Genomic DNA, 24,808 nt, shown 5'->3' on the forward strand with positions numbered 1-24,808 from the left:
TTAGGAGCAAGTGAAACTTGAGAGTTTATTTAGGCATTTCCTTGATAATAAAAACAATAAAAGAGGGGTTACATTTGCATAAAAATATAAAATTCCATGTCAAAAAACCACTTCAGTTGAAATACAAATGAATTTGGAAAATGTTACATGCTAATAATAAAGAACTCTTATCAACAAAAGACAGCTCCCAATTTAAAAACTGACAAATGTTTAATGAATAAAAATAACATAAATAGCCATTATGAGATGTTATTCCTCAATTAAAGAATGCAAATAAAACAATGCAATTTTATTTGGTGCCTAGCAAACTGAAAAAGATAAAATCTAATTGTGCAGTGGTGCAGGGAAACAGGTTCTCAGAGACATTGATTGAAATGTAAATTGGTACTAATTTGGAGAGCAATTTACACCAAAAACTCAAGTACATTCACTTTCATTCTGCAATTCTTTTAGAAAACATATCCTAAAATAACAGACAAATATACAGATATAAAGTAGGATATAACTGTAGAGTTGCCTAAGATAGTGAAAAATGAGGAAATACCGATGTGGTTAGCCAGTCTGAGTTAAATGTGTAGTGGCTTATCTATTTGAGAAAACACGGTAACAAAAATATCACTGGAGTGGGGAATGGTGGCACACACCTATAATCCCTGCTACTTGAGAGACTAAGGTAGGAGGAGCCCAAGTTTGAGGACAGCCTCAGCAATTCAGTGAGACCATCTCAAATCTTTTAAAAAAAAGGGGGGGGGGCAGGGAACTTGGGGGAATAGCTAAGTGGTAAAGTACTGAAGTTCAATCCTCTGTGCCAAAACACTAAGAAACAGTCATCCTAGATCTGTGTTTACAGAAAGGTATGCACAGAACGTTTGGGGCGGGGGCGGGGCAGAGAAACAATTCCAGATAAGTCACAAAACTGGATGACTCTAATTTTATAAATGAATATACGGAATATTCTCACCAAAATATCAGACATGGTGTGACTCTTGACTTTGTTTTTATTCTTAGATTTTTATGGTCAACTTTTATTGTTTTTATAATATGATTTTGGGCTATTTTCATTTTAGAAAACAAAAAGCCACCAAAACCATAAAGTACTAATATCTTTTTTTATTATGGCATAAAGTAACATGTTATATTAACTCATTTACAGTAAAAACATTTTATGTACAACTGCAGAGGAAGCACTGCACAGAGCTCCAACACAAAAATGGGTTGTAATTTTTAAGTCTGTTGAATTATTTGACACATAACTCTGAAAATATTTTCTCTGTAGAAAACAGTAAAAATGGTAACATTTCCCAGGCTAGCCCAAAAAGTCCATTTAAACCAAATAACAGCTCAATTATACACTTATAAATATGGTTTGAATTCTGGAATCCAAAAGAAATGTTAGCTTCGTTTATTGAAAGAGCCATGTTTTTCTTAAAATTAAGTTGTATAAAGTGAAATTCCTATTACTCTTCCTTTTCACTCTTCATTATGCCTGATCATTTTTCTAATTTAGGCTAATCCATAATCCACATAAAAAAGGTTTAGCTATCTTTCATAAAGGATAGCTACCAAATCTTTTTAGTACTTGGGATCGAACCCAAGGTCTCACATGCTAGGCAAGTGCTCTACCACATCCAGCCCCTTTCAAAATTTCATTCAGACAAAATATCATCATTTGTCTAGGCTGGCCTCAAACTTGTGATCCTCCTTGACTTAGCCTCCATAACAGCTGGGATTACAGGTGTGTACTCCCATCATGCACAGTTACTATATTCTTCAAAACTGCCTGAGGAGGTTACCCATTCCTATCCAAATTGTTAGATGTTTTAGTTTTTACTAAAGCATGTCCAAGTATCTGAACAAAACCAGAATCTAATAAATTATAACCCAAAGGCACATGTGGACTGTCATCAAATACCTTCTCCTAATTCCCTGTGGCTTGATGGGAATCCATGAGGAATAAAAACAAAGTGATAAAATTGACAAATGGATAAAAGAATAAAAGGCCAAGAGAATTCTCAAACAGCAAGAAATACCTGGTCCCAGACTTAAGGATAAAACTGAAGCTCAAACAGAAAAAGGATGTTTTCAATGATCAGGAGCTAAATTGGCTATCAGAGCCCCTTTTTGCTAGCTGATCAAGTGAGAGGCAATTAGAGGAAAAAAACAGACCAAAGACAATTTCTAGAAATTAAGGCAAGAGGACAATGCCACTCTGGAGCGCCTATGCTGTGTAGAATGTTTCCAACAAACACTGAAGTCCTCAGGTGTAGTTATCTGACAGGAACTACAGTAAGTATTCAGCTCCCACAGAGAAACAACTTAAATAACCATTCAGTTTGTCTTAAAGGAAGTCTCTAAATCAATGAAAGCATTTCAAGAGAGAATCAGTTTTACAGAAACAGGTCCTACTCTGTGGCTTTAAAATCTAGGCTATTGAGAAACTACAGCAGACCATTCTCCCCCAAAACCCCAGTTCGCCCATTAAAAGTAAACCTCTTGAAATACACATCAATCATTAAAATAATGTTTTATCATGCATCTTCACTTGTACTCTTTGCTTTTCACTTATTAATATTCCTTCTTACATGTAAAGAATATTTTTAGTGAGAGTTTTTTTGCACATACTCTACACAAACCTGTGTCCCCTATTCCCTTAATTCCTTCTTAATAATGTTGATCTTCCAATAGGAAGAAGTGGAGTACAATCATTCAAACACTATTTATCTAGCCTCCTTATTTACAAAGAAAGCTACAGAGCCATCTTATACATTTGGAATTCCTTAAAGTCACAGGCTTTCTATCAAAATGTATTTCTCTCTCTATATATATATTATCTGTGAAGAACTTACTGAAGCATGACTCACCTTACAGTGAGAAGCTAAAAGCGTTTAAAAATGCACATGACCATGGGTAACCTATATTGAATGTTATTTCATCCTTCAAATCTAGACCATATACACACGCATAAACTATCACAACCTAGCTAAGTTTGAAACTCATTTCAAAACATTGCTCAGTATAAATTCTCAGAAGGCAAATTAGAGAACCACACAAGTAAGTACCTGGCAGGAGGCTGAAGATACCAATTACAAAACAAAGCTTTTGACTTTTAAAGGCTAATGTGGTCTTTCACAGATTATTGTATTCCCGTAAATATTTACTTTAGGGAAGCATACAATTAAGAGCATACTATTAAGAGGATACTATTAAGAGCACACTATTAAGCTACTATTAAGTAGCTTAGTGACAGGGCACATGCTTAGCATGTGGGAGGCCCTGGGTTCAATCCCCAGCACACAAACACAAGAAGATCAACTTACAAGTATAGACATACATGCTTGATTCTATCTTATATCTACAGAGAATATATCAGAATAACAATGTAATCAATTCATTACTTTTCAAAAGGAAAACCCGATAAAAGCAATAAAGTTAGAAATGATAATGATCAGATGAAATAATTTAGATTAAGCCTGTCTTTCTTCTGGGGATATGGACTGGCCAAGTGGTCAAAAGGAAACAACCTGCCTTTAATTCTGTGTGAAAAATACCACTCAGTTCCATAGTGCCATAGTCCTGTTTCTGCCACACAAATCCTCTACTTCTAATCACTGACCAAATGCTTTACTAAAACTCCGCTTCTGGCCTTTGTTTTGGGATCTGTTGCTTTTGTTTCCACCTCCTGATCCTCCTCTGAAGTTTCTACTTCCTCCCCGCTGTCCCCTGAAGCTTCTTTTTCCATCCCGCTGTCCTCTGAAACCATGGCTGCCTTCTCGCTGACCCCTGAAGCTTCGATATCCTTCCCGTGGTCCTTCCAGCTCAGGTTGCTCTGTGGCCACAGTGAGCTGCCAGCGTCGTGAATCATGCCATTTCTCCTGTTGAGAGAAAGTTCTGTTTTCACCTTTGATTTTTATTCAAATAGTTTAAAAGGCATGAAAAAAACAACATTGTTGTCATTTCTCCAACAAACAACTAGGTTGATAACATAAGTGTTAAAAGGCCATTTGTTCCAAATACTGACTCTCATAGCCCAGATGCCACTAAAAAATAATTTTCACTTGGAGCCTCCTCACTGCATCATTTTTTCATTTCACCTCTACTTGGTCTCTAGCTGTCAGGGGTAATAAAACAAATGCACATTCACAAATCCATCTCTCAAGTTAAAATGTGTACGAAAACATGTATAACGTGGGTGGGGAGGGCCTGGACATCACTCACAACTCCAGAAAGGAAAAAAGGCAGGCTCAACAACAAATGTGAGAATAAAAAGGACAGGAGAAAAAAGTACCAAGATGTAATTCTCAACTGTCTTTTGATAAGAGACCAGAGCTGTCGTGTCCGCCACCCTATCATTCTGTATTTTCACAATGAACACTTCCCAGCTTATGTATATTAACTTTAAAATGTCCAGGAGAAAGGGGGGAAGGTATAGTTCAGTGTTGGAGCACTTGCTGAGCATGTGTAAAGCCCTGGGTTCAACCTCCAGTACTGTAAAAACAAAAAGTCCAAGAGAAAATACCTGTATTTCTGTGACTGCTGTAGTAGGGATATCAAAACAAACACCCTAGAAATCAAAGAAAATATAAGTTAATATAATCAATACACACTAAGTGATACCATAAATACAAGTATTGCAAAGAAAATAATAATAAAATTCACCCAGTTTTATGTATTTATTTAGAAAAAGGGTGAGGCTGACCTTGAACTCATGATTCTCCTGCCTCAGCCTCCCAGGCATATACCAGCTTTCAAATATTAATTTTAAATGAACTCTAGTCTAAAGCCAATACATTACAGCTACCCAAAACACAAAAGCAGAAAGTCAAGGAACAGTTAAGAAGGACTCAAAACAATTTGGAACTTCTTGACTGTAGATATATTCTTGGCTATCACACTGTGCTTAATCCTTGAGTACCTCTCAACTACTTTTTTCTTTTTTTCTTAAATAAAGAGAAAGAGTTAAGTTGGACCTTGTGGGATGGTACAGAAAGGCTACTAGCTATATTTTATAGCTGAAGAAACAAAATTGGAGAGTCTGATTGACTTGTGTAAAGCCCCACAACAATTTAAGTGGGGCAGGTATTTAAAATACGGTGTGTAGGGCTTAAAAACCATTACACTTTACTGCCTTCCATTAGAAAAGCACTGCCAGCTATTTAGAACGACCAAACTAAGAGCAAGAAACAAAACAAAACAAATAACAACAACAAAAACTTAATTTTCTAGTTTTTCATAATTCAGCCACCTGTGAAAGAGGATGAAAAAGTTAATGCTGTAGGATAAGATCTTTGATGGTAAGTGCCCTCCTCTCCAAGGGAAGTTACCCACAAGCCTGTCAAAAACTACCCTGTAACAGACAGTCACTCCTCTCCCTATTGTCTTTTAACTACAGGATTTTATCAGAAGCACCCCTTTTGCCCAGCAGTTCGCCCAATGCTAACACGAGTATCATTAGGTACTGATGGATTCTGTCAATCATGGGAATCTCCATTCACATACTTACTTAGTGTTTAGAGTACAATATCATTCAATGGGGTACAGATGATTAGAATGCATATTTTTACCACTGTGTAGATCACAGTGCTCTTGAGGATTTCAGTCAGAAAGCAAATGACAGCAAGGCAAAAATTACCTAAATAAATATTATGTTCTAAGAACTCTGAAGTACAGATAACAATGCCCCTAACTCTGCCTGGTAAGGACAGCAAAGCTTTACAGGGAACTTTAAGGGACACTGTGGAGAGTAAAATACTGGAAAAGTAGGGGCTCAGTCTTCACTCATGAATGAAGACAGCATGGTGTACTTTGCACAGCCAGAGTAAAGGGTGTTGGGGATGATGAGATGGAGCTGAAACTGGTAACCAGGGCAGGTTTACCTTTACCTGAAGACAGCTCACTGCCTGTTTGATCACACTGTTTACCTCAAGCAACTCCACATACCTTTGGGGTAAATATGATTTCTTTCACCAGCAGTGCACCTTTGGAAACCTAAGGCTCTTCAGGATTCCAGTTAAAACTATCTTCATAATAAATCTGTGCCTTTCACTCATTTTCCCATAAAGGAAAAATGAAGTTTTCTAGGTTTGGCAGGCAAGAATTATTTATTTATTTATTTATTTATTTATTTATTTATTTATTTATTGTGCCAGGGATTGGCTAAGGGGCACTTAACCACTGAGCCACAACCCTATCCCTTATTATTTTTTATTTTGAGACAGAATTTCACTAGGTTGGTAAGGGCCTCACGAAGTTGCTGAGGCTATAAGTGTGCACCACTGTACCCAGCAAAAATTCAAATTTTGAACCTGAATTCAAGAACATGAACTAAAGCTAGGCATGTTGGTACATGCCTGTAATCCTAGCTTCTCAGGAGATTGAGATAGGAGGATTGCAAATTAGAAGCGAGCCTCAGTAATTTAGTGAGACATTGTCTCAAAAAAAGATTAAAAAAAAAGGGGGGGGGGGTAGGCTGGCTTAGCTCAGTGTTATAGAGTGCTTGCATAGCATGTAAATTGAATCCCATCCCCGCTACCACCAAAAAAGGAAATATGCTGAATTAGTTACTTAATTAAGCCATGTGAAGTTATCAGTGCATTAATTTGATCTTTTCGGCTTGTATGGTGTACAGAATGGTTTGGGCTGGAAACATAGACACGGGTAGTTAGTTGTCAGTAACTAAGAGCCCCCCAATTGCAGGGGTCAGTGCAGACACAGAGTGAAAAAATAAAGGCAGCCTCCCCACAGAACACCAAGAAGACATCATTCTGTTTTACTGCCCACATTCAGCTACTGAACCAAAGTGAAGTCTGAGAAAGGGCCCAGCCTTACCAGCTTTCCTTTCAGAAAGACCATTCCCTTCACTTTGGAATCAATATCCTCGCCCAGTTGCTCTTTTAGTTCTTTCCAAGCATAACTAATATTCGGCATTTCAATTGAGCACCTCAAGATCATGGTCACAAAACCCTTATGGAAGAAAGGGGAACAAAATTAAAAGTCTCAAAAAACAAATCTAAATCATAAACACTTACCCTTATATTCTAAAGTATTTCTGAAAGTTCCCTCTAAAAAAAGCATACACTTCCCCCTGTAGAGACCAGAATCAGTCTCTTAATAAGATTGATTGATTAAATCATGTCAACATCTTTATTGTGGTAACATAGTTTTCTAAAATATAACCACTGGGGGAAACTGGGCAGTGTATAGGGGACCTCATATTATTTCTCACAACTACACGTGAATCTATATTTAATAAAAATTTTAAAACTTCAACTTATAAAAGGAAAATAAAAGCATAAAAACTTTCTAAAAAGTTTCTAGATATCCTGGCTAAATTATATTGTATTTATGTGTATACGTTTGGGCTCATAAGGAATTAAAACAATTAAGGACACTATTCATATACCACAAAATTCACATTTTAAGTATAAAATGCAGTGGGTTGTTTAGTAAATTCAAAGTTTGCAACCATCACCACTATTTACAATTCTAGAACATTTCATCACCCCAAAAAGAAACTCATGCCCATTAGCAGTCTTTGCCATTTCTCCCTCCACCCAACCACTGACAAACATTAATTTATTTTGTCTCTATGGACCTGAATGTACATTTTCAATTAGAAAAAGGTAAAATGCAGTTAGTAGTTTCCTACTTTTGCAAGACAGCAAAAACTGGCAAGTTTAAATGAACCCTTTCAAATCCTACTAAAACCCCAAATACAAGTTATCAGAAATACCGCTTCTGAATTGATCAAGGAGCGTTGATCTACTGATGTGGCACCTGAAATATGTGCCAGAGCTGCTGCTAAAGCCTCCACGGCTCCCTTCTCCTCTATCAGCTTCTGGGCTGACTCCTTGAAGTGGTTAATGGCAGTAGGAGGGACAGAGTCTAAAAGCCTGTGATTTGATTGAGAGTACATTTGTTAGGAGAAAAGTTACAAGTGACAGCATAGTGTGATTGACAATATGCTGAAAAGTATAAAGAATTTGAAAATGTGCATCAATATGGTCTACTCATATATACAGATAAGAAAAATGTTTATACAATAAAATGCCATATTGCCGTTAAAAACGATGATAAATAATGTGATATCTTTTTCCCCAATAAACATTATTTTTATAATCAGAAAATATAGCTATTTACATTCTAAGGGAAAAGAAAAAAAATGCCCCGAATCAGGTTTACTTATTCATTTCTTTCTTCTTCTTCTTTTTTTTTTTGGAACTGAGGACTGAACCAAGGGGCATGTTACCACTGAGCTACATCCCCAGCTCTTTTTTATAAATTTTAAGATTTATAAAAATTTATAAAATTTTCAGTTTTTGAGGCTTGCCTCAAAATTTTCAATCCTTCTGCCCCAACTTTCTGAGGTGCTGAGATTGTAGGTGTGTAGTGTAGCACCTGCCTGTACCCAAATCAGGTTTAAATTGATGAAGCTAAAATAATTTTGAAAAATATTGAGTTAAAATCTTTTCATTTGCTGAACTTGCCCAAGCTATCATTAATAAGCTAATCTTTAGGGCTTTTTTTTTTTTTTTGGTACTGGGGATTGAACCCAGGGGTGCTTAATCACATCCCCAGACCTTTTTTAATAGTTTATTAGGGACGGGTCTCGCTGAATTGCTAAGTACCTCACTAAGGTTGCTGAGACTGGCTTTGAACTCATTATCCTCTGCCTCAGCCTCCTGAGTTGCTGGGATCACAGGCATGCACCACTGCACCTGGCAAGCATGTCTTTTAGTCATGGATTGTTTCTATTTTTAAAATTACAATGGATAAATAATTCTTAAATTGAATATTTTAGGTCTAATCAAATTCACAAATACTTTCAAGACAACTGCATATATAGATTTCAACCATACAATTATTTCTCTGCCCAATCTTTCCTCCCCTCACCTCTGCCCCAAATAATCTCTTTTGGGTATGGTTCAGGTAGAATCTATCCCCTCTTATCAACTGTTCTTTAAAGCAAAATATGATGGTCAGTTCCACTACTCTCTTAATGTGAAATATCCTGTCATCATTAAGGTTCGAAGGAAACTATTTTACGCCTTCATCCTCATTTATTTTATTATCTAAATTAACTTTAGTTTATTGAATCCTGAAGCACTATTATACCATATTTGAATACCACCCAGCCACCAGTCTGATGCTGCAATAGTATAGCTACTCATCATTTTGTTGTGGGCTCTTCCTTTTCATGATGCTACGGATTTGAACCCAGGGCCTCTTGCATGCTAGGCAAGAGACACACCACTGAGTACTCTGCCCAGCCTTTCAGTTTGTCATTTCGACTTGAGAGTCAAACTGCTTTCTGGGTTAAGTCATGAAGGACACATTGGATCTAGTCCCCCTACCTTTTTTTTTTTTTGTACCGGGGATTGAACCCAGGGGTGCTTGACCACTGAACAATATCCCCAGCCCTTCTAAAAAAATACATTTTATTAGAGACAGGGTCTTTCTGAATTGCTAAGTGCCCCACTAAGTTGCTGAGACTGGCTTTAAATTTACCATTCTCTGCCTCAGCCTCCCAAATCGCTGGGATTATGGGCCTGCATCACCAAGCCTGGTTCTCCCCTAATTTTTTTTTTTCTTTCAGTTTTAGGTGGACACAATATCTTTATTTTATTTTTATGTGGTGCTGAGGATCGAACCCAGTGCCTCATGCATGCTAGGTGAGCACTCTACCACTGAGCCAAAACCCCAACCCCTCCCCTGCCTATTTTTAAGACAAGTATTTCACACATGTATAATAGCAACTGCAGAAAGTACTCCCAGATTGATTCTCAACCTCAGTAGTTTCTCAGCAACTACTGAAGTTAATTTAGATAATAAAATAAATGAGGATGAAGGCGTAAAATAGTTTCCTTCGAACCTTAATGATGACAGGATATTTCACATTAAGAGAGTAGTAGAACTGACTATCAGATTTTGCTTTGAAGAACAGTTGATAAGAGGGGATAGATTCTACCTGAACCATATCCAAAAGAGTATCTCAACTTAGGAGGAAATGGAAAATGGTTTTCATAATGCCAACCCTACTTACCCCATGCATATGATGCACAGGAGAAACAGTCAGGAATTCTAAACAGTTAAATATCCTTCAGTTTGTAGAACAATCTCATATAAATACACTCTTTGTTTTCAATGCCAGTAACATCTCCACTGACAAACACTGTTAGTTTACCCAATCCTTACTATCTAGATATTTACTAGAACCTAAAGAAATAATCAGTTTTCAGGGCTGATGATTTAGCTCAGCAGTACAGCACTTGCCTAGCAAGTGTGAGGTCCTAGGTTCAATTCCTACCACCTCCACCAAAAAAAAGTTTTTATTCTACCAAATGGGATAGTAATTAATGAAGATCTAGAATATAACCTGTGATCAAATCTAATCAGTAACTGGACATGAAGCACCTACATCACATCTCAGTTATCATTCCTTAAATAAGGTTATGAAATTTGTTAAAATAATGGATAAAAGCTGGGCATGATGACACATGCCTACAATCACAGTGATCTGGAAGGCTGAGCCAAGAGTACTGCAAGTTCAAGGCCAGCCTGGGAAACTTGGTGAGACCCTGTCTTAAAAATAAGAGTTGGGGAATGTATGGTTTAATCCCCAGTACTACTCTGTGTGTGTGTGTGTGTTAATATTCAGAACTACAGAAAATAAAAACAAATAAAAAAACAAATTTTAAAAGGCCAAATCCCAGAGGTACTACAGAGGTACTACACAAAAGCATTCATATTCAATACACACAACAAACACTACACAGTCCACAGTGAGGGTAGGGAACATACCTGATGGCATCTTTGCTGGAAGCTTTTATTATTTCTGTTGCAGAAGGAACACCTATTCGTTTAAATTTAATTCCCTGTAAGAAAACAATCCATAGTTTAACATACCATGGTCATCACTTGTTTCCATTATTAAGTAGCTCCATAATTTTTTATACCTACCAAATCAAAGTATTAAATAGAAAACAAAAAAAAGTTACAAAGTGTGACTGGGGTTGTGGCTCAGTGGTAGAGAGCTTGCCTAGCATGTGTGAGGCACCAGGTTCAATTCTCAGCACCACATATAAATAAAATAAAATAAAGGTCTATTAACAACTGATATTAAAAAAAAAAAAAGTTACAAAGGCAGTACAAAGTTCTTATATACCACCCACCAAATTCCTACCATTGCTAACATTTCATGTTACTATGGCACATTTTTAAGAACTAAGAAACCAACATTGATAAAATTACTATTAACTGAATCCTAGACTTATTCCATGCCTATCTTTCCTGGTTTTCCATGACCTTAACAGCTTTAAAGAGTTCTTTTATAGGGGCTGGGCATGTGGCTCAAGCGGTAGCGTGCTCGCCTGGCCTTCATGTGGCCCGGGTTCGATCCTCAGCACCACATACAAACAAAGATGTTGTGTCCACCGAAAACTAAAAAATAAATTTGAGGCCAGCTTTACTAACTTAGTAAGACCCTGTCTTAAAATTTTAAAAAGGCTGGGGATGTAGCTCAGTGATAGAGCACTTCCATGTTCAATTCCAAGTACATAGACAAAAAGTCTTCAACTTCCTCCATTATGTTTTTCTTTTGGTACTAGAGATGGAACCCAGGGACACTTTACCACTGAGCTACATTCTAGTCCTTCACAAGGTCTCACTACACTGTAGAGGTTTGCCTCCAAACTGTGACCCTCCTGCTCCAGCCTGCCAAGTCACTGGGATTACAGAAGAGTGCACTGGTGCCTGACACACACTCTATTCTTTGTAAGTCATTTAGTACTCAGTCATGAAGTGTAGTCCACTCAAGGAGAAAAGAGGTTAAGCTTCATCTCCTGGAGGAGAAAATTCTATATACATTATTAAAATTCTACCTTCAATTAGAGTGAAGGGAAACATTGCGTTAGGCTCAAGATATAAGCAGGTGGACTGTCCACCCAGATGACCTTGCTAGCCAGGTTCGATAGCATGCCCTTCTGCCAGTTGTAAGGGTTTGCCTTGCCCACCCTCAAACATATAAATAAAATAAAATTCTATAAGGAAATTAGCCTCTCCTCTCCCTTTATCCTTTTGACAATAGCCACGTCAATTCTTTTGTTTTCAAGCAATTCCTATACCTGATCAAATATTTCTAATGTTCATAATCCAAAAAATGCTTTTCAAACATGAAAAGGAAACTCCTTTTTTTTTTTTTTAAAGAGAGAGAAGAGAAAGAATTTTTTAATATTTATTTTTTCAGTTTTCGGTGGACACGCGTCTTTATTTTATTTTATATGGTGCTGAGGATTGAACCCAGCGCCCGGCGCATGCCAGGCGAGCACGTTACCGCTTGAGCCACATCCCAGCCAGAAACTCCTGCTTTCAAATACAAAATTATTTCAAAATGGGCTTTGTAGGACAACGCAAAACAACATATACTTAAAAAGCTTTCAGTCAGGGTCATACGCTAGAAGAAAAATAATAATTTGAAATTAAAATTGAAGTCAAAAGATTAACAATGTTATCTACTAGATGAAAGCTAGGAAAATAGCTTTACCGCTTTTTGCTCCACTTGTGCTAATTGATATTCTTCCTTGTGTTGATAGAAGCAGATGCAAACTCCTGTCCTTCCAGCTCTACCCGTCCGCCCAGACCGGTGAATGTAGGACTCTACATCCTATTGAAGTAAAACACACAAGTAACACAACAACAACAACAAAAACAAACACCTGAGAATACTATGTCTCTACAACAAGGGCTAGTAAGTATGGTGTGCCTGGGGCATAAGGGAGGAGAGGTCCCTTAGCACTTCAAACCAAACACCTGAGACAATTAAAAACCCTGTGTAAAACAGTGCTTTTTCCAAGAGGCATATGTGTATTTCCAGTTTTTAAGCACCACAACTAAAGTAAAATAGAATATTTAACTTAAAATATATCCAAGTCTTATTTCAATATATTATCTATGTACAAATTAATAAGATATTTTATATCCTTTTTCATAAGCCTTCAAAATTTTAATAAAAGTTTTTGAAAGTCCAGTGTGTATTTTACACTTACAACATATACAAATCCATACTAGTTGCATTTCAAATGTTTAACAGATGCATGACTAGTGGCTACCATACTGCACAGCACAAGTCTACAGGTTCATGAAACAAGATTTATGTCACACTTAAGGGATTTCCTTTTTTAAGAAGTAGTGAATTCATAGTAATCGGGGTTTTGTTTTGTTTTTCCATCAGTTTAAGCAAACTTTAATTAAGAGACATTTGACAATTTGAGGAAAAGCAATGGAGGTGAGTGGAACAGATTTTAGACTGACTTTTATTTACATAAGCACTATCCACAACACATAAACAAAAGGTTCTATAACTCACAAACCTCAGCAGTTCTAACACAGAGGTTGGTGTCTCCCTCCAGGCCTTTTCTCTTTAGTCCTCTTCAAGCTCATGCATTTATGTATTCCACAACTACCCCATCTAAATCTTCTACCAATTTCAAGATCCTGTTCAAAACTGTACTACCTCCATGAAGTCTCTCAGAATTCCCCTGTCTAACCAGAAAGTTATCATTCCAACCTCTGCCCACTGACTGTTCTTCCACTCAGAAGTCAATTCTACAGAAAAGAGTTTCAAATAACAGGCTTTATTTTTAAACTCACCATAGCATCCTGGCACTGAAAAGATTAATTATTATAAGCACATGCAAGTAACAAAACCTATGTATAAAATACATACCTTTGGTGGAGAGCTTTGTACAACCAAATCAACCTCAGGGATATCTAACCCACGTGCAGCAACATTGGTGGCTACCAAAACTCCAAAATCACCATTTCTAAAACCCTTCAAGGTGATTTCCCTTTGCTTCTGTGGAATGTCTCCATGCAATGACTGGGCATCCTGCAGAAGAAATAAACTGGCTTAAGAAAACTAGCTCCACTAATACATCCTCAACTAGGTTTGTAAAAGCTAATATTTTAATAATACTCCTGCTGAAAATATAATAAAGGGGAAAACATATATATCTTCTTACATGGAGGAACCTCCAAATTATTTTCAAATCCTCTGTCGACTATATTTAAATATACACGTAAGGGTTAGGAACACCAAACCAGAGAGATCACACCTATTTTTGTCAGAGTAGTTTTAGGTTTGAGTCATCCTATCCTCTCTGTTTGATGAGACTGATAACATTAGATAAGCTCTAACATGGATGGATAGATAACCTGACCATTCTTGAGAAAAGTACTCTCTTACTTTTGACCTAAAATAAACTTGGAAGTCATTAGATAAATGAACAGACTAAGAGCAGATATTGCCCAAAGTGAAGACTTGTTGATGACTCTAGCTTTGCAGGCATGAGAGGGACTAACCTGCTTTATAGATGCATTCTGTGACAGCTCCTGGGCTTCTTTCTTGGTTTCACAGAAGATGATAGTACGCCCCTGATGACCACTATACACTCGGATCACATCTCCAATAACTGCTGCCCTCTGAGTCCAGTGGCACTTGATAGCTAGATGCTATTTAAGAGAGGAAGAAAAAAAAAATCTTTTTATTAGGCCTTGCTGGAACCTCAAATGTCATGCTCAATACCAAGGTCTAATGTCTTGGTACTGGAACAAGGGCTTAAGCCTAACCAGGCAGATTACTGCCACCACTGCTAAGGAAAAAAAAAAAAGTAACTAAACCATTAATATTAAAAGCAACATGGTCTGTTCCCCTGTGCCTCTCCATTCTCTCCAGAGAGCACCTGGCTTCTGTTTTCTTAAGTGAAAATAAAGGGGAAAAAAAAGCAATTACACAGATTCCTACAGGAAGCCAAGTAATTGAGAATTTTTTAAAGTTTCTATATGTTTTGTTTTTTCATCTGTTTTAAAATACAATCTGTAGTCAGTTACTGCACTACTATGTTCCTTGGGTGAAATGAATTCATCTAGGTACCGGACCCTAAGATGAAAACAGCTTTAGAATAAAACATCCGTATTCTCTGTTGCCCTCTAGTATTTAAATTCTAAGTGTAATTTCTTTGTTTACATAATTCAGACACTTCAGGGTCCAAATGATTCTGAAATTAGTCTACAAGATGATGAAATTTAGAGAATACAGAAAACCATATGCAACTCAAGTAGAAATATATCTTTACTTTTCACATAGATTTGACATTTACCTGGAAAGAAACTATATTTGGCTGTCCTAATATTATCAGAAAAGAAACAAATTACAGACAATTTTATACCAATTCCGGCAACTAAATGAATCATTTACCTCCACAGTTATTGCTGTTTTCTGAGTCTTTTTACCAATCAGGTCCACCTGCTCATATGTAGATTTCATGTATTTCTTAGCAACATTAAATACCCAATGAGGGCATGTTGCAGAAAAAAGCAATGTTTGGGGATTGTCTTCAGAATCTTTGGGGGGGAAAAAAAAGTCATTATGAAAAATCCAAACAAGCCTACACAGTATTTTACCTCACCTAATACTTCCATGCTGTATCAACATTCATCAGAAATTATTTGAGGCTAGCCATGCAGTAAAGACACAATATAAAAAAAGACTTCCAACACGCAAAGAAATGCTACTGGAATAATTTATGTAAAGGCTCTTTGAAACAATTAAAGCACTTTAAATGTATTCTGTTTTTCTGATCATTGGCCTTTAAGAATCATGAAACAATTTTTTCCAATATAGTGAAATTTATCAACTAAGAAAGACTAGTAACCAACAGAATAATTATCTAAATAAGCTGTTCAAAAATTGCAAGAGATTCTATACACATTTATATACTCCTTGATATTTGCTTAATATTTTATCAATTTTGAATTCACATTTATTCGTTTCTTGAGATCACCTATTATTTTTTGTTTCCCTTAAGAGTATCACTGCATTCACACACATTTCGAATAGTGGTATAAAGCTGGCAGAATCTTCTTGAAGAGCAATTCGGCAATGTATATTGAAAAGCATGAACTATTTATAACTTTTAAGGCAATAATTCCACTTTTGGAAATCTATCCTAAAAAACTAATTCCAGATATTGAGGTCCAAGAAAATCTGTAGAAGTGATTCTAAGAAGAATTTTTTTTTTTTCCTTTTCCAGTAGAGGGAATGGAACACACTCTATACCACTGAGCTATATGCCCAGCCTTTTTATATTTTGACACAGGGTCTCACTAAATTGCTGAGGCTGGCTTTGAACTTGCAATCTTCCTGCCTCAGGTTCCTGAACAGCAGGAATTATAGGCATGTGTTCCCATGCAGGTGGCTGTTATGCTGAGTTTTAATACATAAGGTTAAGATTACAATTGGCACTTGCACACATACACACAATAACACACAGAATACCTGGAATACACCAAAAGCAAAGTACACAGAATTGATAAAATAAATGATTTTTCTTTTAACTTTCCCTCATTGCAATTATGTGATAAATCATGATTATTTATAAACTGCTCATTTTCCCAAATAAAATAAATCCCCTTGAAATTCCCTAAAATTTCATTTATCTCTTAGAAGATTACATCATCACCACCTTTCCTCAGGTCCTTTTTATCAGTTCTTCAACTCTGGGGTTTACCTTTCTTGTATGCCACACATAAAATCTCTTCTACTTGATCAGCAAAACCCATATCCAACATCTGGTCAACTTCATCCAGGACAACATGTTTAAGTTTGGAGAGATCTAGCTTGCCATTCTGTAGGTGGTCTTTAATACGACCTGGCGTCCCAACCAGGATATCAATCCCATTCCGCATTTTTTCGACTATAAAGAACACCAAAGAAAAGATTGGCTGTATTTTTAAAGAAAATCCTTTTATCATTCTGGGGTACCATTTAAATGCATTTCCATTCAAAAATACTGATAGTACAAAGTAATATGCTACAAATACTAATTAGGCAGCTACAGAGACACTCAAGGTGCTTCTGATCCAGCAGGGAAAAGCATGTAAGAAGTGACAGTCCGTTATATTAAGTTATACAATTGGAAAGTGCACCACTGGGGGATGGTAGCACCAGGAAAGAATGACTTGCTCGGCTAGCAGAAAGTTTCAAGGTTACATAGAGTGGAGATAAGAATCTTAAGAACTTTCTACAAGGTAAAAAAAGGTATAGGGAGGACAAAACAGTAGAATTTCAAACATTCTTATAGTATACAGAAACATCTGGGGAAACTGAAGCATTTCTTGTAACTGGGATGAGGTCCCCCCACCATAAGGGCAAAGAACTAGGCAAGCACCCCACATCCCACTCTCCTTCTCAAGTTTCCAGTATAGTTCAGGGATCATACTAGGCACTTTACACATTTTATACAACTTAATCCTCATAATATCCCTGAAAGGTAGGTTTATTAACCTATTCTATAGATAAGGAAAGTAAAGCATTAAAAAATTAAGCTACTTGGGCTGCGGATGTGGCTCAAGCGGTAGCGCGCTCGCTTGGCATGCGTGCGGCCCGGGTTCGATCCTCAGCACCACCTACAAATAAAGATGTTGTGTACGCCGAAAACTAAAAAATAAATATTAAAAAAAAAAAAAAATTAAGCAACTTGAGCATAAAGTCACAAAACTACTCACTGAGCAGAGTCTAGATTCAAATGACTTTCTGATGCCAAGGTTTACATTCATTCTACCAAAGTTGGAAAGAAAAAATCAGAAGCTTTGTGTGCCAATACCGAGATTTTTTTAATGCCTTAAATCCCCTCATACATACTCTACATATTCAAGCTGCAAGGTCTTAACTAGGAAGTGATGAACTGCTAAAGCAGGGGCTGTTAGGCCCTGGGGTCCCTAGAAAGTCAGCCCCCCCTACAGGAAAGAAAACAAACAAGAAGGATGCAGAGACTGACCTCAAATTTTGACTTTCTAATTCCTAGGACCCTACTGATTCTGTCCTCTTGATTTCAACAAGTTACTTTTGGTTTTTATTTATTTATTTTTTGTGGTGCTGGGGATCAAACCCAGGGCCTTGGGCATGCAAGGCAAGCACACTACCAACTGAGCTATATCCCCAGCCCTCAACATTTTACCTTTGTAATCCTTATGTAAATATTGATAGGTAATGCAAAAGTCCTAAGAACCATATATAGAATTTACCCATCATTACTCAGAAACATGTTTTTGACCATCTTTAAACAAAAAATGGCAAAAGACAAACACCATAAATGACTTAGACCAGGGAGAGAAGACAGATATGAAAGTCAAAAGGAATCCCATCATGGCATCAAAAATAATGAATGACATATTCCTTCTCCTGCTTTTGAATTTACTTACTTTGACCTCCATAGGGAGTTCCTCCATAAAAACAGGCCACTGAAAGCTTTTTTGTGATGTTACTGAAGTCTCTGCTTACTTGACTTGCCAACTCCCTTGTAGGTGCAAGAACCAGAACCTGAAAGAAAAAGACCTCATTGATTTCAAAGTAATGTGTATTATTTGTTTATCACTTGGGAATCCAACTGAAAGGTCAACTTACTATTGAATTTTTGAGATATTTTAAAAACATCTATTATGTGCTTTCCAATATATTATAAAAATTCTAACTATGGAGCTGGATGTGGTGGCACACGCCTATAATCCCAACAGCTTGGGAGGGAAAGACAGGAGGATCGGGGCTGGGGCTGTAGCTCAGTGGTAAAGTGCTTGTCTAGCATGTGGAGGCACTAGGTTCGATCCTCAGCACCACATAAAAATAAATAAAGATACTGTGTGTTCATCTACAAATAAATATTAAAAAAATAATAATAATAAAAAAAAAAAAAAGACAGGAGGACCATGAGTTCAATGCCAGCCTCAGCAATTTAGTGAGGCCTTAAGCAACTCAGTGAGTCCCTGTCTCTAAAATACAAAAAAGGTTTGGATGTGGTTTAGTGGTTGAATGCCCCTGGTACCAAAAAAAAAAAAAAAAAAAATTATAACTAAGGTTCCAGACAAATATACTTCAAAGTTTGTGATCACCAGTCAGAAGAGAAATAGAAGCTGGGTGTGGTGACGCCCACCTGTAATCCCAGCAACTCAGGATGCTGAAGCAGGAGAATCGCAAGTTTCAGAGCCAGCCTCAGAAACTTAGCAAAGCCCTAAGCAACTTCATGAGACTCTGTCTCAAAATAAAAAATAATAAGGGCTAGGGCTATGACTCAGTGATTAAGTGCCCCTGGGTCAATCTCTTGTACCAAAAATAAATAAAAAAAGAAGTGGATATCCAAATGCTCCAGGAAAGATCTGTAGGAAGTTTCATAAAACAGCAATCCAGGAAAATAATGATATGAAGAAGAAGCTATACTAAGGATGATGATGATGATACCATTAGCTGATACTTTTGCTTTTCCTGTGACTTATGCTCTACCAAGTACTTTACGTTATTCTGATCTCATTCTCATAATAGCCTTTTGAGGTAGACACTAGAGTATAAATTACTTAACTGAAACCAAAAGTGTAGTTAGAGGCAGAATCTAGATTATTTAAACTCAAGCAGTCTGGCACAGAAGAACCTGTAGTGAAGTTCTACTAAAAATACTTTATCCGTCTGATGTCAAAGACACTTAACCAAATGTGTGAACTCCAGGCACAATCTATAGTTTAAAAGGAGTATGATGATGGGCTGGGGTTGTGGCTCAGTGACAGCGCTTGCCTCGCATATGTGAGGCACTGGGTTCGATCCTCAGCACCACATTAAAATAAAAAACAAAATAAAGATACTGTGCCATGTATAACCAAAAAAAAAAAAATTTTTTTTAAATAAATAAATAAGTAAAAGGATTATAATGAACATTAATGTTACTGGTGATCACAATCATGGAACAGAGTGTAAATCTTAAATATAAAGGGTTTATGAACATAGTCTTAAAAAGAATCAGCCTGATTTACCTTCAGATAAAGATTAATAGTAAACACAATGGTTGGCTTTAAGGCGAATCCAATAAAAATAGTTGGATATGTAAACCATGCCCAGAGAGATTCGTCCTGCGCTGTCTTGGAGCCTGAGGTCCACTTAAGAGTTACCTGAGGGCTGGGGATGTGGCTCAAGCGGTAGCGCGCTCGCCTGGCATGCGTGCAGCCCGGGTTCGATACTCAGCACCACATACCAACAAAGATGTTGTGTCCGCCGAGAACTAAAAATAAATAAATAAAATATAAAAAAAAAAAAAAAAAGAGTTACCTGAGGGGGACGGCCTCTTTTCCTATCTTGCAGCTCACTCTGAAGTTTCTCAATCAGAGGGATGGCAAAGGAGAATGTCTTCCCAGTTCCTGTCCGCGCCTGTGCAATTAAGTCCTTCCCACTATAGACATGGTGAAATGTCTTTGCTTGTATAGGAAACAGGAAGGTCACTCCACGGGCTATGAACAAACAAATCACATTAGCCAACAAGGCTTTTTTTTTTTTTTTACTTTTTGGCAGGGTGGGGTTTAAACCCAGGGCCTTTTGCCCTCTAAACATGCAGTCTGCTACTGAGCTATACTTCTAATGCTGACACTATAATTCTTAAAATACCAGGATAACCAAAGACTGAAACATAATCAATATTTCTAGTCCTACAGAATTAATGAATTTTGCCTTTTGGTCAACAACTACAAAGTCAGGCTCAAATATATTCTGATAATGAAGAATCTGGAAAATATTTGCAAACTTTTAACGCATCAAATTATAATAAATATTTAATACATTAAGAGAGCAAGTCACTTGTCAGACAATCTTGTGAGCCTGAAAAAAATCAAACACTTTGCAATCCAGACTGTGCTGCAACTGATTCAGAAAACACTTTGTGGAGCATCTAAGACTACCCAGCAATTCATAGGCAGAATGTTAAGATAAATTCTGAATCAATCTGGTACTCAAGCAGAAGATGAAAAGGAAAACTGAACATGGCATTAATCAGCAGTATCAGCCATTATACTTCTGAGTAAAGGGTAAATTTTAACCACTTATTAGAGGCAGCCAAGACTATCAATGTCATAGTCCTACTATGAATATACTGGTCTACTTCATTATCTGATTGCCTATATTGTCCAAAAATAAGATCACACCCTGGTTCATCCAACAAAAATGTAGTGCTTCTGAATAATATGTTCTGACATTATGTAATATTTCCGAGAATATTACCTTTGAGAAGCTTAATAGTCTCTTCAGATATGGGAAAATTAGAGAAAGCACCTTCTTTTTGTTCCACAGGTATTTCCTGTCAAGGACCACAGAAAGAAATCATAACTCACATAAAAGTTAATACAGAACTCTTCTGAGAAAGAACCAAAAGAATCTCTTCAAAAACAACTTTTTAAGGGGATTAGGGTTGTAGCTCAGCGGTAGAGTGTTTGCCTAGCGTGTGCGAGGCCTTGGGTTCAATCCTCAGCACCACAAATAAATAAATAGATATTAAATAAATTTATAAACATTTGCAAGAGGTTATGTAGCCATTAAACATTAAATATTTAAAAATAAGGAAAAATTCTTATATAAAGTAGAAAGAGCAGGATTCAAGACTGCATAAGGTACAATCCTAAATACATTGTACCATAAGGAAACATCAAAATTTAACAACAGGTTGCCTCTGTATCTGAAAAGTATTCAGTGTTAACTGAATGAATGAATGCTAAAATTCTAGGAAGCTCCCCATCTCAGATAAATTTATCCATTTCCTAAAATTTTTCACCTTATAATTAGGGGAAAAACTGTCAATTGTGATCATAACCTATGGCAAACAGAAAACATGTTAGGATTTTTCTGTGATGCTGGGGATTAAATCCAGGGCCTTGGGCATGTTAGACAAACACTCTACTACTGAGCCACATGACCAGCCCACAATTTTTCTTTCATGACTAAGTTTCTGAAGGATGAAAGAACTGAGTTCCAAAAGGACATTTAATCTTATTCAACTCAAAATTACTTAATGGCCTAAACAAAAAGATTTATTTAGGACTTTTTTTGTGTGTGTGGTGCTGGGATTGAACCCATGGCCTTCTGCATGTGAGGCAAGCCCTCTACCAAATGAGCTATATCCCGGATCCTCAACACTGTAATTTTTAAGATGAAGTCTCACCCTGCAACTCAAGATACCTCCAAGGATTGCTGAGATAAAAAATTTCCTTCTGCTATGAAAACAGCATGTGTAGGGCTGTGGTTGTAGCTCAATGGTAGAGTGCTTGCCTAGCATGTGTGAGGCACTGGGTTCAATCCCCAGCAACCCATAAAATTAAATAAATAAATATATGAAAAATATAATAACATTAAAAAATAGGATATGTATGTGTAACATTATCTATTTCTGAAACATTGAAAGATACATTCTACCTATGCAACTTTACCTGCTCTATTTCACTGTTACTTTCTTCACTGGCAGCTTCATTGGAGTCAGGTTCAGAATGAGAGAATCCGTTCTTTAGTTTGGGACTTTTCTCTCCAATATCTCCATTTACTTCCTTCTCTTTCTTCATTTTCTTGGGTTTAGGAGCATCCACATCTTCTTCAGAAGGTTCCTCATTTTTTATTACTTTTTTGGTTTTAGGAGAGACAACTTCCTTTTCAAGAGGCTCCTTTTCCTTTTTCTTTTTTGCACTTTTGGTTTTAGGAGAAATAATGTCATCTTGAGTAGGCTCCTCTTGCTTTTTTGCCTTTTTGGATTTAGGAGAATTTGTATCAGCTTCAGAAGGCCCTGGTTTGTTTTTAACTTTTTTGGTTTTGGGGGTAAGAGTTTCTTCTTTTCCTTCTGCACATTCTTCAGTCTTATTAGACTTTGGCTGCTCTTTTCTATCTTTCTGAAAAATTGATAAAGAAAACACATATACAAAACAAAACATCATTTATGACATTTATGACATATCATTCAATCATGACATATCAATTCTGGATCACTTTAAGATCACAATTATGAAGAACATAATTTTGGGGCATTTCATCATTTGTTATTCCTATTGTCATAAGGTAGAAATCAGTATGCTTTTTTAAAAAATATTTTTTAGTTACAGGTGAACACAATATCTTTATTTATTTTTTTATACCTTTATTTTATTCATTTTATTTTTATGTGGTGCTGAGGCTCGAACCCAGTGCCTCATGCAGGGTAGGCTAGCGCTCTACCTCTGGGCCACAACCCCAGGCCCAGTATGCTTTTTAATACCACTTCTTACCTATATGAAGATAAATATATAAAAACAGTTTTATTAGCTTGAAAAGTCAAGAGTATCTCCTAGTAACTATGCAATTCCTATTGGCCAAATCATAAATCAGAATTTTCCTAAGTGATCTGAAGTAGATCTTGGTACTGGAGATGGAACTCTGGGGTACTTTACCATTGAGCCACATGCCCAGCCCTGCTTATGTATGTCTCTCTTGATGAGGGAGCATCCATTCCACAGTTGAACACACTTACTGATGCAGAATGAGTAAATGAAAGCCACTACCTCCTCACTGGACAACAAATTTGATGTCCCCTGGGCTTCCTACCAGGCCAAAATAGTGCTGTTTTAAGAGCCACCTATCAGACCCAGAAACAGCAAAGAAAGTAAATTCCAAGGCGTGTACAACACAAATTCAGGAACAATCTTGTTTCCACTGACTTTCAGAACAGACTCGGTCACAAGTTAAATCATAACCTTCAGTCTTACCCTTCAGTCTTACCCTTCAGTCTTATTAAGCAACAGGCAAGAATCAGAAGACTACCAGGGCTATTTTAACTACAGTCACTGCCGGCCTATGTAAGAAATAGGGTGGTCACTTCGCACACTCTCTCTACATTTCCACAGACGATCTTGTCAATAAATACTAAGATTAGATTACCTCATCTTCTGAGCTGCTTACCGAGGAGCAAACTGTACTTCCCTTATTGTAGTAAAACAAGTAAGGAAAATGTCACTGTTTATGCAGTCCACGTGTGCTGCGCGGACGGATTTAAGATCTCCTTCGTCTAAAGCTTCAGTCTCCAGACTTATTTATATAATTCCCTTCGCGCACGCTCACACCTGGAGTTAAGTCTGAGCCCACAACGTGGGGCCTAAAGTGGACCTTCAACTTCGTGCACGGGGTGCGGAACTCCCAATTCCCCGGGACCCGGAGGGACAGTGATCCTCTCTCCAGCTCAATCCGGCCTCTCTGCCAAAGCTCCCTGGGCTTGCCGCCGCGTAAAAGATGAGAGAAGAAGTCGGAGCTACAGAGCAGACTCCGTCCGGAGGACAATGCGTCCACTGGTCAGAGAAAGGGCCACTGTTGGACTCCCGCCTGCCCAGCCCCAGGCCCGGCACCTGGACATGCCGGTCCTCGCCGCGTGCAACACGCTCTCAGCCCGGCATGTCTCCCGTACTGCCGGGCCCCGCTGCTCTCGTTGCCCGGCCCCCGGTCCTGCCTTGCCCCAGGCCCCTCGATATCACCTTCACGTTTTGCTTTCGCCGGGTCTCCAACTTTTCCATGGCCATGTCTGATTCCAAACTGGCGTCACTACGGAGTTTTCCCGGCATCATTCAGCAAAAGTCGTCCAGGCCTACCGGTCTCCTCAACCGCGTGCAAAGGAAGGGAAAGTACAGCCCCCTTGGGCCAGCCAGCTTTCGTCACTTCCTATAGCAAAGCGTTTCCGGCGGAAGCGCAGAGCATAAGGAAGTCTGGGGTCCACGTGGTGGATTCAAGTACCGGCTTCCTGGGACCTAGTGAGTTGATTGTTTGTGGTGCATGGACTAATTAGAAAGACCTCGCAGAGGAATAGAACTGGAGGGAACCACAAAGGTTAGCTTTGTATTCTCATTCGAACACTGGCCCGATTCTCGCCAGCCCCACCTGGTAAATGCCTACTGCTAATTCCTTTGAGTGGCGCCTCTCGAGTGCTGTTAGATAGCTAATGTCTGC

The 24,808-nt window shown here is 37.6% G+C and overlaps 1 protein-coding gene across 1 annotated transcript; it reads right to left on the reverse strand.

Moving 5' to 3' along the window:
* On the reverse strand, window positions 1-24,514 carry Ddx21 (DExD-box helicase 21). The gene is made up of 15 exons (XM_015500557.2): window positions 24,340-24,514; window positions 22,282-22,731; window positions 21,083-21,158; window positions 20,141-20,319; window positions 18,256-18,373; window positions 16,563-16,748; window positions 15,251-15,396; window positions 14,356-14,505; window positions 13,721-13,882; window positions 12,539-12,658; window positions 10,798-10,871; window positions 7,730-7,889; window positions 6,826-6,960; window positions 4,517-4,561; window positions 1-3,872 (listed from the first exon to the last, which is right to left on the reverse strand). The coding sequence occupies exons 1-15, from the start codon at window positions 24,427-24,429 to the stop codon at window positions 3,606-3,608; spliced, it is 2,358 nt and encodes a 785-aa protein (XP_015356043.1). The 5' UTR covers window positions 24,430-24,514; the 3' UTR covers window positions 1-3,605.
* Window positions 24,515-24,808: the final 294 nt, after the last annotated feature.

The sequence above is a fragment of the Marmota marmota genome, unplaced genomic scaffold (assembly GCF_001458135.2).
Source record: "Marmota marmota marmota unplaced genomic scaffold, marMar, whole genome shotgun sequence".
In the NCBI taxonomy this organism is placed as follows: domain Eukaryota; kingdom Metazoa; phylum Chordata; class Mammalia; order Rodentia; family Sciuridae; genus Marmota; species Marmota marmota.

Coding starts and splice junctions, on each gene's coding strand:
- Ddx21 (XM_015500557.2), bottom strand. CDS start 24,429: ATGATGCCGGGAAAACTCCGTAGTGACGCCAGTTTGGAATCAGACATG. Junction 15,397..16,562: donor ATGTGTGGCATACAAGAAAG/GTAAACCCCAGA, acceptor TCCCCCCCAAAG/ATTCTGAAGACAATCCCCAA. Junction 12,659..13,720: donor TACAAAGCTCTCCACCAAAG/GTATGTATTTTA, acceptor TTACTTCAATAG/GATGTAGAGTCCTACATTCA.